Raw genomic sequence first — 18,542 nt, forward strand, 5'->3', positions numbered from 1 at the left:
CGACGTTTTGTAGATGTTGCCGCTTTAAGAAGGAAGTATCCCAAAATTGTGATGGAACACACTATTTGTTTGTTCAGGCTAACACCTCTGTCAATGATATGGAATGATAATACCAGAAAAAATTAAATAATTTGGTTGCAGTTGTGAGCCATAGAACTCCCAAAAATGAACATGCACTTATTTTTACCTTTTCAACTCAAGTACCAAGCTCATGTTGTGTCATATAACAGTCAAAATCAACAGAGATCTTAATGTGGGACATCACTATATATCCCTGAAATCCCTGGGTGAAATGGCCTCGCCAGGTATAGATTTTTTTTTGAATGGAGAAGTTTCCCAATGTATGACACTACGGCTACTAACATTTGAGAATATGTACAGTGCTTGCGAGCTCTGCCACGATGGCTGGTTCTCAACACTGCACTCTTTCATCATCAGAGTTCGAAAAACGGTAGTAATAATCGGCCGGGCAAGTACGGGCAAATTTTAAGTCATGAAAATTTTGTGTTTCAGACCGAAATACTTATATCACCAAAACAACCCTGCCGAGACAGGAGGTGATGACGCAAGGAAAAACTGCGACTGGCACGCGCTTGACTGGAGAAAGGACCACAAATTAGGGTTGGCCTCAAGTCGATAGCCGAAGCTAACGGGTTGAGGCATACTCTGATCACTGCGAGCCTTAATAGATTATACCAGCGGCAGGGGGACCACAGAATGGCAGCGAGGAACAAGGGCTGTGACGTAAAGTGAAGTTTCATCGCCAGATTATTATGTCCAATAATGTGAGGACAACAACTGTGTGCTAACGAGAACTATTTCATCATAGAAGTTGTAAGACAACGCGCATCGACACAAACTTTACGGCACTGTGTTGTCGCTGTCGGAATACGGCATACAGCCGGCGTGTGTAAAGCATAGATAACATATACTGTATTATGTGGTTATTTATCTCTATGGTGTAAATTAAAAAAAAATGTCTCCACATGAACATGTACTGAAACAAAGGCCTAGCTGAAATGGTGTTGGGGGGGGGAACAAGCTAACAAATGATTGCTAGGTATCGAATTACTGGGAACTACTTTTCAAAGAAAACCTATGGACAATTTAATGGTCAAGGAACACAAAATGTTTTGGAATGTGGGAAGGAGAACATGTAAAATCTCAGTGCTGAGATTCAAATCTCAAACCTCAGAACTGTAAAGTAGATGTGCTAGCTAACCACTGGCTCACCATGTTGTCCTCAAGAATAATACCTCATGAAAATAAAAAAATAAGATCTTGTGTCTGCCTTCCTCTCACATTCCAAAAACATCCATGCTTGGTTCATTGATGACCCTAAATTGTTGTAGGTATCAATGCTGTTTCTCTTTATGTGTCCTGGGATTGACAGCCTACCAAACCAGGGTGTACCCCACCTCTCGCCCGAAGTCAGCTGGGATAGGCTCCAGCTCACAGGTGACCCTAACTAGAATAAATGCTATAGCAAACACACAAACACACACATGCACTGTTTTGTGTCACTAGTTGAGATTAGTGGCGGAACTCTTCCGTCTAACCTCCACGAGGACCCCCCCCACCATGCTCTGGACTTTCTCACTGCATGCCAGGTATTTTTAGCTTTGACATAATGCCCCTATCTCTCTCGACCACTATCTCTCTCTCTCTCTTCCTCCTCAGTCAGTCAGTGTAGTGCTAGCTAGCAACGAGCGCTCAGGTTTCACACTCTCTGCTGCAGGCTGAGTCTCAACATGGCCGTGGAGGAGGCGGCTGACTGTCCCGTGGTAAGTCTTCATCATGGTGGGGGAGCATGAGATGGACCCCCTCTCCACTCTCCTCCCTTTTGAGAGGACAAGGCATTTCAGGCCTGTAGGGATTTCGATGCTTCTTTGGGGGTTGTTCTTTGGGGGTCGCGATGCTCCGCAGTGGTGCGCTGGTGCTGCCTTGCTGCAGCCTTGATTGAACCTGCGTACATCCATCATCATGATGATGAGGATGATCATGTGTTTGCGTGTTTTAGGTGCATGCTGACACACATGGAGGTAAACACCTGACCTTGGAAGACAGCAATTCATGGTTTAGTAAAGGCTACAAAGGAAAATAACAATCTTTGCCGTCACAGGCAATGATGAAAATGCAAATGGTTCATAATTTGGTGTCGCTCATGTGTCTAGTGCGTGTGTTTCAAGTTTGATAATAATTGGGCAAAATCTGTAGGGCAAGTTTGTCTTTGAAGGACTCCTAGAAATGACCGTAAAATGGCCACTTCAAACTTAAATGAAATGAAATGACAGAATTCCTGTGTCTTTTCGGGCATGAATTCTTGAGACTTTTTTGTGGGTCTACTCATGATAGACGTGCCCACAAAATTTCATGTTGCGAAGTGAAACTGACTTTGTAGGCTGAATTTTCAAACATTTAGAGGACTCCTGGAAATGATCAAATTGACCTCAGTATGGCTGTTTTGAAAAAAAATGGCAGACTTAAGGTGTCTTTTCCGGCAAGGCGTCTTGAGACTTTTTTGAGGGTCTACTCATTATAGACATGCTTGCCAAATTATATGTTGCCAAGTGAAACTGGCTCTTTGGGCGGAATTTTCGAAACATTCAAAGGACTTGCAAAAGATCAAATTGACTGTTTCAAAACCAAATGGTAGAATTCTTTTGTCTTTTTGGGCATGGCTTTTTTTTTGTGGGTCTACTCATGATGAAAATGCCTACTAAAATTTACGTTACTCAGTGAAATGTTTGGCCAAGCTTGAACCTTTTGGAGTAGACGTAGTCGAGCTTTAAGTAATCAAATTTCACCACCATGTTCTGCCCACACGCACTGACAAAAACTCAAATTTTGAGTTTTCAGTTTAGCGTCCGCGGTTCAAATTTTGTCGCAATCGTACAACATTTTTAATAGGGGCTAGTTTTTGAAGAACACCTGGAAATGGCCAAAGTTACTCTAAAATGGCCGCTTCAAGGAAACATGGAGGACTTTGTGTGTCTTTAGCATTTTGTTTTAATAATGTTTGAACATTTGAAGAGCGTAAACAAATTTGTGGTGCTTGCTTGCTAGCATATGTCCCACTAGAATGCATGTCAAAAGAGCCACGGTTGCATTCTTGGCATATCTCGAGTTTCATTGGAAGGCTTCTGGATGGCATGAGGAAGGTCAAGCCGGTTGTTTTGTGTTCGTGTTGTCATCCAGAGTCACCTATTGAGCATTTGTGTCAATCAGCCAAAACTGCATTTTTAATTGTATAAAAAGAACTTAACACTTTTAAAAGTAAAAGGTAGGGCGGCGCTGTCTTTAAAACAATTTCATGACAATTGAGTTTTCAGATTTGTAATTCTTTTTTTGTTTGTTCACCTTTGCTTAAAGAAAAAGCAAATGACTGACATTATTCAAAACAAGTTTTGCTTTTTCTTTTTCCCCCTTCTGGGATTTGCTTTATTTACCCTGATACCAAACATGTTTTTTCCCCCCAGCATCAACTTCTACAGAAATAATATAAATAAATATAATATCCATCCATGCATCCATTATCTGACCCGCTTAGCCTCACATGGGTCGCGGGAGCGCTGGAGCCTATCACAGCTGGTCGCCAGCCAATCGCAGGGCACATATAAACAAACAACGATTCGCGCACACATTCACACCTAACACCTCATAATAAATCTATGGAATTTTTTTTTTTTAAATCTTTTATGAAAATAATCATTATTTGAAGCCACAGTATGAATAACCTACAATTGACATGTACCTGAAGCAGCCTCCGAAGTGTATATCAAGGCGGGGTGCATGTTCTCCCCCGTGCCTGCGTGGGTTTTCTCCGGGCACTCCGGTTTCCTCTCACATCCCAAAAACATGCATGGTAGGTTGATTGAGGACTCTAAATTGCCCGTAGGTGTGAATGTGAGTGCAAATTGTTGTTTGTTTGTGTGCCCTGCGATTGGCTGGCAACCAGTTCAGGGTGTACCCCGCCTCCTGCCCGAAGTTAGCTGGGATAGGCTCCAGCACTCCCGCGACCCTTGTCGGCTAAGAAAATGGATGGATGGATGGATTAACTATTCCATCGATTAGTCGAATTGGATGAAAATGTATTTTGAATTACTTTATTGCAAAATCCTTTTTTTTCGATTACTGTATATGAACCAATTACTGTTGTTTATTTTGTATTGATTAATGGTTATACAAAAGCAAATCAACAACAATTCAGCAACATCACACGAGAGGGAGTGATGCACTCACTGTTTTTGACACTGAGGACTACATCTTGGATACTGATGAATGAGGGCTACTAGTTTGATATACACTTCGGAGGCTGCTTCAGGTACATGTCAATTGTAGGTTATTCATACTGTGGCTTCAAATAATGATTATTTTCGTAAAAGATTTAAAAAACATTTTTTCCATAGATTGATTATGATTCAGTTACTGGTTTGGTCTATAACATGTCAGAAAATAGGCAAAAATGTTGATCATTTTTCCCAAAGTAAAAGCAGATGTTTCCAAATGTCTTATTTTGATTCAACACAAAAGGTAATCAGTCTGCTTTCATGAAGGTAAAGACTCTTAAATGATTAAGAGAGTCTAAAAATTGTTGTTGATTAATTTGATGTTCTTTTACTTGTCGATTAAATGTGACACCTCTGGGCACCATGTGTTTGGTGATGTTCAGCGGGATTGACTCTACGATTGCCTTCCATTGGGGTTCTTTCTTGTCCTGTTTTCGCTATTCCCTTTCACGCGGCAGATCCTGTGCTCTTACCTCAGAAGCTAGGTTGACCTTCACACCCCTTCCATGTCCCTGCCTTTCACACACAACCCATTAAAGCGGGGACATTATATTATAATAATTGTGTGCGTCAATGCCAGCATCTGGTGTGACGTATACAATGCTTTTGACACAACAGAGCGGGGAGAAGCAAGTGTCGGGTGCTAAACTTCACACGCTGTGTTCTGGTTCTCCGTGAATCCCTTTCACACGGCCTACGCGGTGCCCCCAGTACTACAGAGGAAGCTAGGAAATTTGCAGGTTTGCCCATAAAACCCCTCTTCCATGTCGTGCCTTTCACACAGAAACTGCTCCTTCTTTTGTCTCGCAAAACGCCAAATAAGAGCAAAACACACTGAGTTAATCCGTTGATTAACTAAATGAACTGAGGTCATTCCAGCACTAAAGATCCACAACCGGAAAATGACATAATTAACAAAAGATTTTTTTTATTTGGTGTGTCATCTTTTTTTTTTTTGCAGACGGACGTGAACGCTTGTTACCTACGAGCAGCTCGCGCCGGAAACTTGGAAAAGGCTTTGGATTACTTGAAGAATGGCGTGGACATAAACATTTGTAATCAGGTAACCTTTTTTAAAACTCAGTTGAATGAGTGCACTTAAAGGAGATGTGTTATTCTTTCTTTCTCAATTTAAAACAGTTCTCTGGTGCCTGTGACTAGCTTTCCTCTGATTAAGAATTGCAACACACTATTTGTCCTCTTTTTAGAGGACAAATAGTGTCAGCCTGGTTGGAGGGGACGGTCCTGACTCATGCAAATGAGCCACTGCTCATCCTGCCAACCCTCAACTGCAGGACCACTGCCGAGTACGGCTATTATCACCATGACAACTAGGAGTGGAGCTAGGGGGTGACAGCGTCGAGTCTTAAATGAGACATACACTTTTTTTTACCACAATATAAATCAGTACTAGTGTGTCTATGGCATGCTTTTGTCAAAATACCCCAAGGATAAAGAATTATAGACTTATTTTTCCAGGATATTTCTTGCCATGGTGAAATCAGCTTGATTGAAAAGCGGTTCTGTCTTATGCAGTGCGCCAACCCTCATGCCACCCCAGATTCTGCTGAACCCGGCCTCTCGTTAGAATGACAACCAATGGGCTGGAACTCACGGGCACGTTCCTGCAAGATATATGCCGTCTCCTCTTCCGCCTCTCTCGGTGGCGAGTGTTCGTGGTGGTCGGCTGCTTACGTTATTATCAGAAGCTAATGCTGGTAACAGTGTTAGCTAATTTCAATCTGTGCCAACACTGCAGCTCGGCTTACCTTTTTTGACATGATAGTGCTTGAAAGTGGTTCTTTTTCTCTGGATCTTGAACCAGCCTAGCTGATCATATTATTGGCTCATGAACTTGTGGGTTTGGTTATCACGTTACTTAGCACTTCTTTCGGGTCACAGTAAGGCAGAAGTGCAAAACGGCTCGTTTGCAGACACATTTTCAGAACAAGATCATGAAATATTTACAATGATGTTTTTTTTGTGTGTTTAATTTCACACTTGATGGTTGGGCAGGCACTTCAGACATGCAAACATCCATCCATCCATTTTCTGAGCCGCTTCTCCTCACTAGGGTCGCGGGCGTGTTGGAGCCTATCCCAGCTGTCATCGGGCAGCCCTGAACTGGTTGCCAGCCAATCGCAGGGCACATCGAAACAAACAACCATTCGCACTCACAGTACGGGCAGAGTCTCCAATTAATGCATGTTTTTGGGATGTGGGAGGAAACCGGAGTGCCCGGAGAAAACCCACGCAGGCACGGGGAGAACATGCAAACTCCACACAGGCGGGGCCGGGGATTGAACCCGGGTCCTCAGAACTGTGAGGCTGACGCTCTAACCAGTCGACCACCGTGCCGCTGTATGCAAACATTGAAAAGTCAATTTCTAATAATACTGTATGTCCCCCTTAAAATTGAGTGCAGTCTTGTTGCCCATTCCGAACCCTCTAGTGACTCTTTCCAAAAAGCGGATCCATTTATGTGGCGTATGCAGCGGACAGGTCGCTAAACACTAATGCAGTAGGCGTGGTTTTTATGTAAATCGGCCAAGTTCTGATGTCACAAATCATCCAAATTTCTAAGCGTTTGTATGTGTCTACAGAATGGCCTCAACGCACTGCATCTGGCCTCCAAGGAGGGCCATGTTGAGGTGGTGGCCGAGCTCCTCCAACAGGGCGCCAAGGTGGATGCTGCAACCAAGGTGTGTCGCATATACATTAATGGATAATGACACCGTACGCGTTTGCACATTTCCCAACGTTGTTTTGGGGCTTTTTGTCTGGCACAGAAAGGCAACACTGCGCTGCACATTGCGTCTCTGGCCGGCCAGATGGAAGTGGTGAAGGAGCTCGTCACGCACAGCGCCAACATCAACGCGCAGTCGCAGGTAAACGGGAGAAAACAATACACTAAGTGTCTTGGTTGCAAAGTCTGTGCTCATCCAGTGAAGACGCACACATTTATCTGTGTGCGTGCGTGTTCCTGTGTTTCACTCGAATCAGCACCTCCACAGCGCCGCCTGATCCAAATTCGTACATCTAAACCGGGGATGGGCAAACTTTTGTGCTCATGGGTCACATTTTATTTTTAAAACGGACAGATGGGCCAGGTCATTCGTAGATCAGGTTAAAATATATAGTTGTAAAATATGTAGAATAGTTTATTTTAATAATAAAATCAGGCATTCTTCAGTGTTTTAATTTTATGTATAAAGTAATTATAATAATTGACCAGTTAATCAAATTTATTTAAAATGGTTAAATGTACAGTATATGGATTTTTTTTTATTTTACTGATATATTTTTCTTTAATTAAAAAAAAATACCTAATTCACATTTTTTTATTTTATTATTTATAATTACTCTCAACGACTCTAAAGAATGACTCCTTAATTAATCAAATCCATTAAAAATATTAAAGGACAATTAATTTTTATTTTTAAAATTAATTTTAAAATGAAGAGTCCTATAATATTTGTTCCACTAAATTGGCTGTTCCATCAGCCCCCAAAATTGCTTCACTGGTCTATACGGTGCTCCCCTCTCCCTTGATATAAACACATACAGATCCAGCCTTGGTCGCCATGGCAAATGCAGTGATGTCATAGAGACGTGGAGATTGCCACAGGCAAACGAGGATGGCTTTTAAAGCTTAAAGTGCTGATGTTTTAATGGAATTTGTGTGCAGATATGAAGATATGCTATGATGAACGCGCACTCATGTATGCACACGCACACACTTGCGTTATCAGCTGTAAGCTATGTAAAGAGGTGACAGTATGTGCAAGGAGCGTGTGTGTGACAAGGGTGAAATGTCACTGCTGTGTTTTACGATTGACACTTGAAGCTTTGTAACCACATGCATTGCTGGAATTAAAGTTGTTTTGTTTTTATTTCCAGAATGGCTTCACGCCCCTGTACATGGCGGCGCAGGAGAATCACCTGGACGTGGTGCACTTCCTGCTGGACAACGGCTCAAGTCAGAGCATTGCCACAGAGGTGACTGTCGGATGAATACTACATACGCCTAAGAGAGTCAGACTCCATCACATTATTCAAATCCCAACTCAAAACTCACCTGTTCAAACTGGCATAGTCCCCTCTAAATGGACACCATGAACTTGACTTATTTTTATGTTAATATTTTATTGGATTTTGTTTTTATTATCTTCTAAGCTTTTATTTTCTGACCGGTGATCTTGGGTGATTTGAAAGTTGCCTCCAAATAAAATGTATTATTATTATTATTATTATTGAATTATAATATAAAGACCTAATTGAATAAATAAACAATAGACAACAACAACCCCTTCAATAAAAACAAATGTACGGAAATAAAAAGTAAAAAAAAATAACTTTTGATGTTTATCTTGGATTTTGCTGCACATTTTGATCTAAAAGGACTATAAGCATCACTTCCTTCCTTTTGCGTAGTGCTTCTCAAATAGTGGGGTGCGACCCCCTGGGGGTGTGTGTGTGTGTGGGGGGGGGGGGGGGTCGCGTTGCGATGCCAGGGGCGGCGTGTGAGACCCTGAAGAACATTATTGCCATACTAAAATAAAGTGTAATTGCACATCCACTGGAGTAGATGGCAGTCTATATCTCTTTCAACCCCAATTCCAATGAAGTTGGGATGTTGTGTTAAACATAAATAAAAACAGAATACAATGATTTGCAAATCATGTTCAACCTATATTTAATTGAATAGACTACAAAGACAAGATATTTAATGTTCCAACTGATAAACTTGATTATTTTTAGCAAATAATCATTAACCTTTTATGATTTTTATGGCTGTAACACGTTCCAAAAAAGCTGGGACAGGTGGCAAAAAAGACTGAGAAAGTTGAGGAATGCTCATCAAACACCTGTTTGGAACATCCCACAGGTGAACAGGCTAATTGGGAACAGGTAGGTGCCAAGAATGGCTATAAAAGGAGCTTCCCTCATTCACAAGCAAAGATGGGGTGAGGTTCACCTCTTTGTGAACAAGTGCATGAGAAAATAGTCGAACAGTTTAAGCACAATGTTCCTCAACTGCAATTGCAAGGAATTTAGGGATTTCATCATTTACGGTCTATAATATCATCAAAAGGTTCAGAGAATCTGCAGAAATCCCTGCATGTAAGCGGCAAGGCCGAAAACCAACATTGAATGCCCGTGACCTTCGATCCCTCATCCCTGCATCAAAAACCGACATCAATGTGTCAATTGATAGGGACCATGTACAAATGACAGTGTTCAAGAAGAAAATACTTGCGCTGTGTTCTGTGAGCTACATAAGCCTTCATACACATACCAGAAATGATAGTAAAACAGACACTACATTATACAGTACATAAGTAAAAGAACAGGGTAAAAAGTCCAAGTAAGCATCCCCACCCCAACAACCCTTCCCATTATCTAGTCCCATTTCTCCGCCTGTTTCTGCAGGATGGATTCACTCCGCTGGCGGTGGCACTGCAGCAGGGCCACGACCAGGTGGTGTCACTACTCCTAGAGAACGACACCAAGGGCAAGGTGCGCCTCCCTGCGTTGCACATCGCCGCCAGGAAGGACGACACCAAGGCCGCCGCCCTCCTCCTGCAGAGCGACCACAACGCCGACGTGGAGTCTAAGGTAGGCGAATGGAAGGCGCCATCTTACCATGGCGTTTTCGGTAGCGTCTGATCACAAAGAAGCGAAGTCATGTGGCGTCCTGTTGTGCGTCCGCTCCCCTTTTTAGTCATTTCATGGAGTGCGTACCCATCATGCCGCTTGGTGCCGCCATGGTCTCGTTGTTGTCGTGGTACTCTAACCACAGCCCATTCTTTCTCGTCCCGTCCCCCTTTGACCTTCTGTTTCTAGATGATGGTGAATAGAACAACAGAGGTACACACATTCTCTTGCTCTACTCTTCCTTTCCTCCTCCTCTTCCTCCTCCCCATGGTCGTCATAGCAAAGCCTTCAGGCTGCTAGCATGAAAGCTAAATGCTAGCATGAAAGCTTTTGCTGCCTCTTTTTGTGCACCTGAAGCCTGCATCTCATTTACACGTTGTACACACAAACACACACATACTCCACTGTGTGTGTGTGTGTGTGCATATGTACTGTATGTATGTGTGTGGTATCAAGGAGTTAATATTATTACCAAAAAAGAATAAGCGATTGTTCTTAATTGTAATAGTAGCCAAGCATATTAGCATAGATGCAAATATACCATAATTTTTGTAACTCCTGTGATTTGTTGTTGTTGTTACATATTCTTCTTTAATTTGGCAGGTGCATCGTCACAAGTGGCACCATTTTGAAAAAGCAAATGACATTAACATTATTCAAAACAAGCTTGCTTTTGCTTTGTCCCCTTCTGGGATTTGCTTTAGTTCCCCTGATACCTGAAACGTTGAATTTGTTTTATTTTCCCTGCAAGTTTTTTTTTTTTTTTCCAAGCATTAACATGCATCAACTTATATTGTGTGTCCAGGAGACCAGGTGGAAAGGCAGTCAGGCTAGAACTTTAGGTGCAGGCTTTCAATTATTTTACCATGGTGTAGATGGGAAGAGAAATGGAGTAGGGGTTATTTCAAAGGAAGAGTTAGCTATGAATCTCTTGGAGGTGAAAAGAGTGTCAGATCGAATGATGAGGCTGAAACTTGAAATTGAGGGTGTTATGTATAATGTGATTAGCGGCTATGCCTCACTGGTAAAATGTGACCTCGAGGTGAAAGAGAAATTCTGGTAGGAGCTAGACAAAGTAGTTCTGAGCATCCCAGACAGAGAGAGAGAGTCGTGATTGGTGCGGGACAAGCCGAAAGGAAAAGAAGCACGTGCATCAACTTCCACGGAAATAATAGAAATAAGTTTTTCCTCTCCACGATCTTCAATTAATTTACATTTGTAACATTCAACAAACTTAATAAAATGTGCCTTCAAATTGCATGGCTCCGCTGGTCCATGTGTCTGACACTGCACCCCCTCTAGCTCTCTCACAGTCTTTTCACATGAACCTTGGCAAAATATGTGCGGCTTGGAAGCACATACCTCAGGTCAAAAGTTTCTAACATATTGATAAATCCCCACTTTTGCAACTTATAAAATGGCGCATCGTGTCTTTGAAAATGTTCAGTGCGATTGACTTGGTGATGGCTTCCTACGAATTCCTTTCTTGTCATACACAAAACAGTGTTAAACGTTTTGCACTGATGTTGTCCGTTTCGTCACGGGAACTAAACTCAGTTGTTTTTTTGAAGAATAGTCGCTAGAGGGGTCAGAAAAGTCACTAGTGACCAAATCGCTAAGTTGGCAACACTGATTGTGTTTCTGTAAACTAACTCCTCTCTGGTCACAGCCGTGTTGTTAGTGTGGGCAGTTCCCATCAACGGGGACTTGCTTTGAACTACAAAAGCTGCCCAAAAATTGTCCTGACAAATAAACTCAAATTTTTTTTATATCGATAAAATCGATTAATTCTTCAGCTTAATGATGATGTAAATGTTGCATATTATCCTGTTATATTAATGTTTTCAATTGTGGCGATACGTGTGCTGTAAAGAATCCAATTTTGCCTTTGTGATATGTTTCAAGATGTTTTCTTTTAGTTTTTTGTAGATACAGTGGTTGTTGCAGATGCATGCTCTCCTGCATGTCTATATTTGATTTAATCTTAGTTCTGGTGTTTCCAACAACTAAACACTGCTCTTTTGTTATTGTATTTGCACGCTATTCATTTGACAGGAGCCGATGTGCTTTTTTCTCGAGAAAACCTCTGTTCCTGGGCTTGCTGCAGCTTTGCCTCTTCTATCATGCTTTGCTCTTGCGGCAAAAAAACTTTCTTGCCGCCTCGTTTTAATGTTTTTTTGTGTTTATGTGTGTTTGTGCGCCTTAAGAGCGGCTTCACGCCTCTCCACATCGCCGCTCACTACGGCAACATCAACGTAGCCACGCTGCTGCTCAACAGAGGCGCCGCTGTCGACTTCAAGGCACGGGTTAGTGTGTGTGTGTGAGACAAGTATGTCAGCCAGCTGTCCTTGTCACTTTGCTGAATTACACACGTGTTGCAAGTATGTCAATTGTCCTGTAGAGACTGATGTATAGTACAGAGCCCCTAAAGGGACATGGGTTAGAAATACAAATAAAATATGTTGCTTATGAGCGCCAGAAAGTTTTTCTCATGGGGACGAGAAACATATTTGCATGTGAGTCGTAACGTGTATTTAACGTGTTTCCAGTGCATGGTAAGCTGCGAGAATGACAGTAGAAGTGGAATTACTATCTTTCCTAAAAATACAGACTATACCAGAGAGTGTCATCGACCAACTAAAAGAAAAGTTGAAGATCTTAATTGTAGTCTGAATGATGAACCTACCCTAACCCTGTCATTTTCACAAAGAACCCCAAACTGATATGTTGATGATTCTCTCCCACATAATGCGTTCATGCAGCATGCTACTTTCTGGTGTGCACAAGAAAACTTTCTGGTGCCCATGTTTTAATTTTATTCCACCCCCCCCCCCCCCCCCCCCCCACTATGTCTTTTTAGGGTGTATAGTGTGGGAAATCTTAAGATCCATAACATTTTGTGAAAAAATGAAATTCTGTCAGAAAAAAATAACATTTTTATAGCAGGAAAATCATTACAATGCCACACAGAAAAGCACATTAGAGCACCCAATGGTGACCTGAAAATTGATCTTTTTGGAGATGTGAGAATTCTGCCCAACGCCAGTGGCATGTGCCCTGCGGTTTGCTGGCAACCAGTCCCAGGTCTACCCCGCTTCCTCCCCAAAGTCATCTGGGATAGGCCGCAACTCACCTGTCACCCTAATGAGGACAAGCACTATAGAAAATGGATGGATGGATGTTACATTATATTTTCCTTTGTGTCCAGAATGACATCACTCCGCTGCACGTGGCCTCCAAGCGGGGGAACGGCAACATGGTGCGCCTCCTGGTGGAGCGAGGAGCCACGATAGACACACGGACCAAGGTCTGTACGCACGTCGCGCACATATGCGAACGCACATGCACACATGTGATCTGATGGACACTATGTAAAAAAGGAAAAAGCGTGAGGCAAGTAGACTGTTAATAATTATCTGAACTGGTGAACTCTACCCCTATCCCCATTCCACTCATGTTGTCTGTTTTTTAGTGGGAATGGAAGTTTCTCATCACTTTTTTGAAAAATTGTTGCTTTGGGTAGTCGTCTGCTTTTATAAACTAGCTCCTATAATTGCATTGGGGGGGAAAAATACCACAGAAAGTTTTGAATAAGCGGGGATAAACCACCAATAGGCATTTTCCGGGGTTAGGTCGCAACACAGCAAAAAAATTATTGAAAAATGAATAAGCCAAATGGTGATTCTGCGGGTGCTAAACCTGTGTGGGGGTCCACTGTATAAGGTAGTGGATTATTGTGAGGAGAATCTTGCTCTACTTGACTTGTGTGTTCGATGCCTCAGGATGGTTTGACGCCGCTGCACTGCGGAGCCCGCAGCGGCCACGAGCAGGTGGTGGAGATGTTGCTCAGCAGAGGCGCCCCCATTCTCTCCAAAACAAAGGTAACGCCTCCAAGCACCCTTCTGCCTCACGCTCGTCGTCACACTTCTCGTCAGCCTTCACGCTGAGATCTTTGTCCTCAACGCCCCCCCCCCCCCCCCCCCCCCCCCCCCCAGAACGGTCTGTCTCCGCTCCACATGGCAACGCAAGGCGACCACCTCAACTGCGTGCAGCTACTGCTGCACCACGATGCGCCAGTGGACGATGTGACCAACGACTACTTGACGGCACTGCACGTCGCCGCCCACTGTGGTCACTACAAGGTGGCAAAGGTCATCGTGGACAAAAAGGCCAACCCCAATGCCAAGGCCCTGGTCAGGAGGCAAAACCTTTCCTTTAAGTCTGCCATTTTCTTACTTTCAGCATGCATTCCCTTTATACAGTGGTACGTTGATTTACAAGTGCCCCAACTTGTGAAGCCATCGCTTGGTTGATTATTTATTTATTTTTTACTTTGTTTTGGGAGCCAAAATTTGCGGCACTGCTTTAAGTGGAAAAAAACAAAATTGACTCGGATGTTTGCCATCAGGCTCCTTGTTATACGTGAAACGGTGTGAAAATTATTCAGCTCATGTTGTCTGTTTCTTAGCGGGAATTAAATTTGAGCATTGCTTTTTTGAAAAACAGTCACTGGAGGGGACAGAAAATAAAAAAAGGTTTCAAATCGTTTAAACGGCCCAGGCCTAGGTTATCATGGACCTCACTTGCATCTCCAATTCTACATTTCTGATGAACCCTCAGAGAGGTTGCGTCCTCAGCTGCTGTCCCAGAGTGAGACAGCCGTGCTGGTTGTGTAACGGGAGACGCCAGGGTGTGGTTAAAGAGCCTGGCAGGGTCCAGAGTAAAGAGAGAGAAAAAAAAGTGCCATGAAGTCATTGGATTGAACTACTTGAAGCAGGAAGGAGTTCTTGCCTTGAGAGTGAATTCTTTCCGCACGTGCTCGTTGTCAGGCGGCGTAAAGAGTAGAGTTTGGATTTTTCCATCCAGCGTTCCAGATGTGTCCCTGCCTAGTAGCAGCAGCAGCGTTTCTGTTCCCGGATCGTTCTTTGAAGCCGCCTTTGTCTTCTGTCTGCTCGTAGAATGGTTTCACGCCGCTGCACATTGCCTGCAAGAAGAACAGAGTCAAGGTGATGGAGCTCCTGCTGAAGCACGGCGCCTCCATACAGGCCGTCACAGAGGTACGACGTACATCCAGACGCCATATGTTCGAAATTACCGGGACACAATAGCGAATGAACCAATTGGGGCTTGGGCTGGAGCCATTGTGGCCAATTGTAGGCTTGTAACTTTGTGGGAAGAGTTGGGGGAAACTCTTATGCTGTTCCCGCTGAACCAAGTTACAAGCTACAAAGGCATGCTTGGATGAACGTGGTGTGGAAGAACACCTTTGGCATGAACGAGAATGAGTTTAATTTTTACAAAATTAACAGCGAATAGAACAGGAAAATTTGACTGAGCAAGATTTCTTAAAAAAAGAAAACATAGTTAGCTCGCCTGAAAATCCCCACCGTTGTCTTGAAACTTGTGTATTTACCTCGTATACTACCGAAACCTGTTAAGCTAAACTAATTCATAACCACTATTAAAATCCAAATAACTAGGTATAATAGCTTATTAATACTTTTAAGGGAAAAAAATGCTTTAAATGCTCTTACAAAAAAACTGGTAAGAAGACAAAAAGAACCAAGATACAGTCTTCCTCCGCTATTCACTGGGGATCGTGACCGAGCCCTGCCGCAAATAGCGAAAGTCCTTTAGTAATTGACGCTGCCCGAAAAGGTTTATAAGTACCTATAGTTGCCACAAGATGGCGGCAAAATACTATCCATCCATTTTCTGTCCAGCTTATCTTCACACGGGTCGTGGGCGTGCTGGAACCTATCCCAGCGATCTATGGACAAGAGGCGGGGTACATCCTGAACTGGTCGCCAACCAATCGCAGGGCACATACAAACAAACAATCATTCGCACTCACATTCACACCTAAACCGGAGTACCCGGAGAAAACCCACTTTGACTAAATAAAACTCCTCAAGTCACTTGGCGCCACAGTGCCACCCACAAGAAGGCCTGAGCACAAAAACAGCAAATAGGTGAGTTTTTCACCAGGTAACGGTGATAGGTTAAAAGAAAGCAAGCAAAAAAAATAAATCAGTGAATAGTGAATATGCTGGGGAAGACTGTATTGAATCTTGTTTAGATGTTAGTTTTTGCAATGCGCTCTCTCAGGCCTCACTTCCCCAGGACAGTGGAGGCAACTTCACATTTTCCACTTCCTGTATCGGGGGCACCTGTCTCAATACCTTTGCAGTAAAGACTTAAATGTTACAATTAACGTGATGTTTATTTTGGTTCCCCCATCACTCGTAGTCCGGCCTGACTCCCATCCACGTCGCGGCGTTCATGGGGCACGAAAACATCGTCCACCAGCTCATCAACCACGGCGCCTCGCCCAACACCAGCAATGTGGTGAGTAAGAACTACTAATGGCTTAAAGATGATTTGATTTTGAAAAAATGCTCCACAAGTCTGATAATGCTGGTGGTGTCTGTCGTCGCTTTGCAACCTGTAAAAATACGAATTACTACTTTCCTATCAGCCATTTTATTATATTCATGACTCGTTGATACATACTGAATGTACTCTAATTTCTTAAATCTGTATTTCGCAAACATCTTTATTTTTAGTTGGACACTTTGTGCACTGTACCTAATGTTAAACAGTTAGCCGTGACCAGCTAATCAGCGTTTAACTTCCGCCACTGCCGATAACTATCCGGAACTTTCTTTGCGTCATCTTGAGAATTTTACCAGCTTGCTTTTCTCCGGATTGGCGTGAATAGGTTTTCAGTGAATAGCTTTAGTTGTTTTATGGAAAGATTTGTGAGGGTTCACTGTACATATTTGTTTTCAGTTACAAAAATGAATATTAAAAAAAATATTAAATTTTTTTTTTTGTCAATTAAACGATAATTATGAATAAAAAGAATATGATTATTTTGAGTCAGCTGCAAAGTGCCTGAAATATAACCTACAACTTTGAAAAATGGTCCAGTGTCGATGTATTGAAGCACACCTCTTTAGTAGATTCATTTCATGTGTTTCGCTCTCATCCGGGCACGGGAACGCCGTAAACTTCTTGTTGGTTCTCCCGTGCCGGGAGGGAAAAGATGGAGCGTGGCGAGGGGGGGGGAGTAAACAAGAAGAAGAAGAGGGGGAAAGAGCGGCTGATAAAATAGATTTTTTGAAATTTGCTGGACAATACGAGCTTCCAATGTTGTAAGAATTTTTATACGTTTATAGTGTGTCATTTAACATAACATAACATAGTGCACAAATGCATGCTTGGATGAGGTTGTCATGCTCATCAAACACCTTTGAGATGAACCAGAACAGAGATTGTGATAACGTCAGTGAACTCACACGTTCTTCTGGATGAACAGTCCAGTCCATACAGTAGTTAAGAAGTCTATGAAAAGATAATGCTCTTCTAGATTACTGTGTGTGTGTGTGTGTGTGTGTGTGTGCGAGGGCAGTGTACAACAAACCTTAGTATTGTCCTCTTTCAAAGGTGGGTAGAGTAGCCAAATATTGTACTCAAGTAAGAGTACAGTTACTTTAGAATAATATGACTCATGTTAAGTAAAAAGTATTCATCTAAATATTTACTTGAGTAAGAAAGCCTCCCCCAGCTGACTTTGGGCAGGGTACACCCTGAACATGTGGCCACTTAATCACAGGGCACTCAGAACCAACCATTAAGACTCATATTAACACCTTTGGACACTTTAGATTCTAAATTAAATCAAAGTAACTGTAATCTGACTACTTGAATACATATTTTGAGTAACACGTTACAAAGGGTACTTTATAACGCGTTACTCAAAATATGTATGATTACAGTTACTTTGATTTAGCTGTCAATAGTTACTTTTTTGTTCTCTCAAAGGTGTTTATGAGCATGACAACCTCATCCAAGCATGCATTTGTGCACTTTTATATTCAACCTCAAGTATTTGCTCGCCCACGCTGTGTCTGTGGCCGGGTTACCGGGGCGACAGGCGTTATGGGACATCATCATGGCGTGTACAAAAACTGGGAGTGCTTCATCTCCAGCTCTGTATCTGGCTGGAAAAACTAGGAGGGGAGTCAGTCTCTGGATAAAGAAATATTTTATTTATTTATTGGATGCATTCCTAACCTCTGTGTATATATTTGTTTGTGTGTTTCTTCATGTGTGTTGATTTACATGTTTGTGTCTGTGTGTGTGTGTGTGTGGGGGGGGGGGGGGGGTGGATTTGTGTTTGTTTATTGTATGTGTGTGTGTGTGTGTTGCAGAGAGGGGAGACTGCCCTTCACATGGCTGCAAGGGCGGGACAATCCAACGTGGTGCGATATTTGGTCCAGAACGGCGCACAAGTCGATGCCAAGGCCAAGGTAGTGTGTGTGTCGGCTTGCATGTCCATGTAAATACAGGTTGCTGGCGATTAAGGCCACTCCATGTCTATTTTTATGCGGAAGCACGGTAGAGAAAGTGGTTAGCTCGTCTGCCACACAGTCAAGAGTTTCTGGATTTGATTCTCTGATCAGACTTTGTTGACTTTGCATGTGCTCCCCGTGCTCGTGTGGGTTTTCTCCAGGTAATGCAACTTCCTCCCACATTCCAAAACCATGCTAGTAATGTTAGGTTCATTGAGGACGCAATAGGCGTGAATGT

General features: G+C 42.8%; 1 protein-coding gene across 50 annotated transcripts in view; it reads left to right on the forward strand.

Annotated features, from left to right (window-relative positions):
• Positions 1–18,542, forward strand: part of LOC133468915 (ankyrin-3-like) — a 119,387-nt gene that overhangs the window by 32,002 nt on the left and 68,843 nt on the right. For 42 of the 50 annotated variants that reach the window (XM_061755257.1, XM_061755253.1, XM_061755279.1 and 39 more), the window contains exons 2-14: positions 5,251–5,352; positions 6,893–6,991; positions 7,079–7,177; positions 8,190–8,288; positions 9,723–9,908; positions 10,137–10,160; positions 12,155–12,253; positions 13,156–13,254; positions 13,730–13,828; positions 13,943–14,140; positions 14,906–15,004; positions 16,197–16,295; positions 18,164–18,262. In XM_061755257.1, coding sequence (XP_061611241.1) covers positions 5,251–5,352; positions 6,893–6,991; positions 7,079–7,177; positions 8,190–8,288; positions 9,723–9,908; positions 10,137–10,160; positions 12,155–12,253; positions 13,156–13,254; positions 13,730–13,828; positions 13,943–14,140; positions 14,906–15,004; positions 16,197–16,295; positions 18,164–18,262 — 1,401 coding nt within the window. Of the gene's footprint in view, positions 1–1,449; positions 1,785–5,250; positions 5,353–6,892; positions 6,992–7,078; positions 7,178–8,189; positions 8,289–9,722; positions 9,909–10,136; positions 10,161–12,154; positions 12,254–13,155; positions 13,255–13,729; positions 13,829–13,942; positions 14,141–14,905; positions 15,005–16,196; positions 16,296–18,163; positions 18,263–18,542 lie in introns of those variants that run through there. The other 8 variants (XM_061755246.1, XM_061755254.1, XM_061755262.1 and 5 more) reach the window with 2 other exon arrangements.

The sequence above is a fragment of the Phyllopteryx taeniolatus genome, chromosome 19 (genome assembly GCF_024500385.1).
Source record: "Phyllopteryx taeniolatus isolate TA_2022b chromosome 19, UOR_Ptae_1.2, whole genome shotgun sequence".
Lineage (NCBI taxonomy): Eukaryota > Metazoa > Chordata > Actinopteri > Syngnathiformes > Syngnathidae > Phyllopteryx > Phyllopteryx taeniolatus.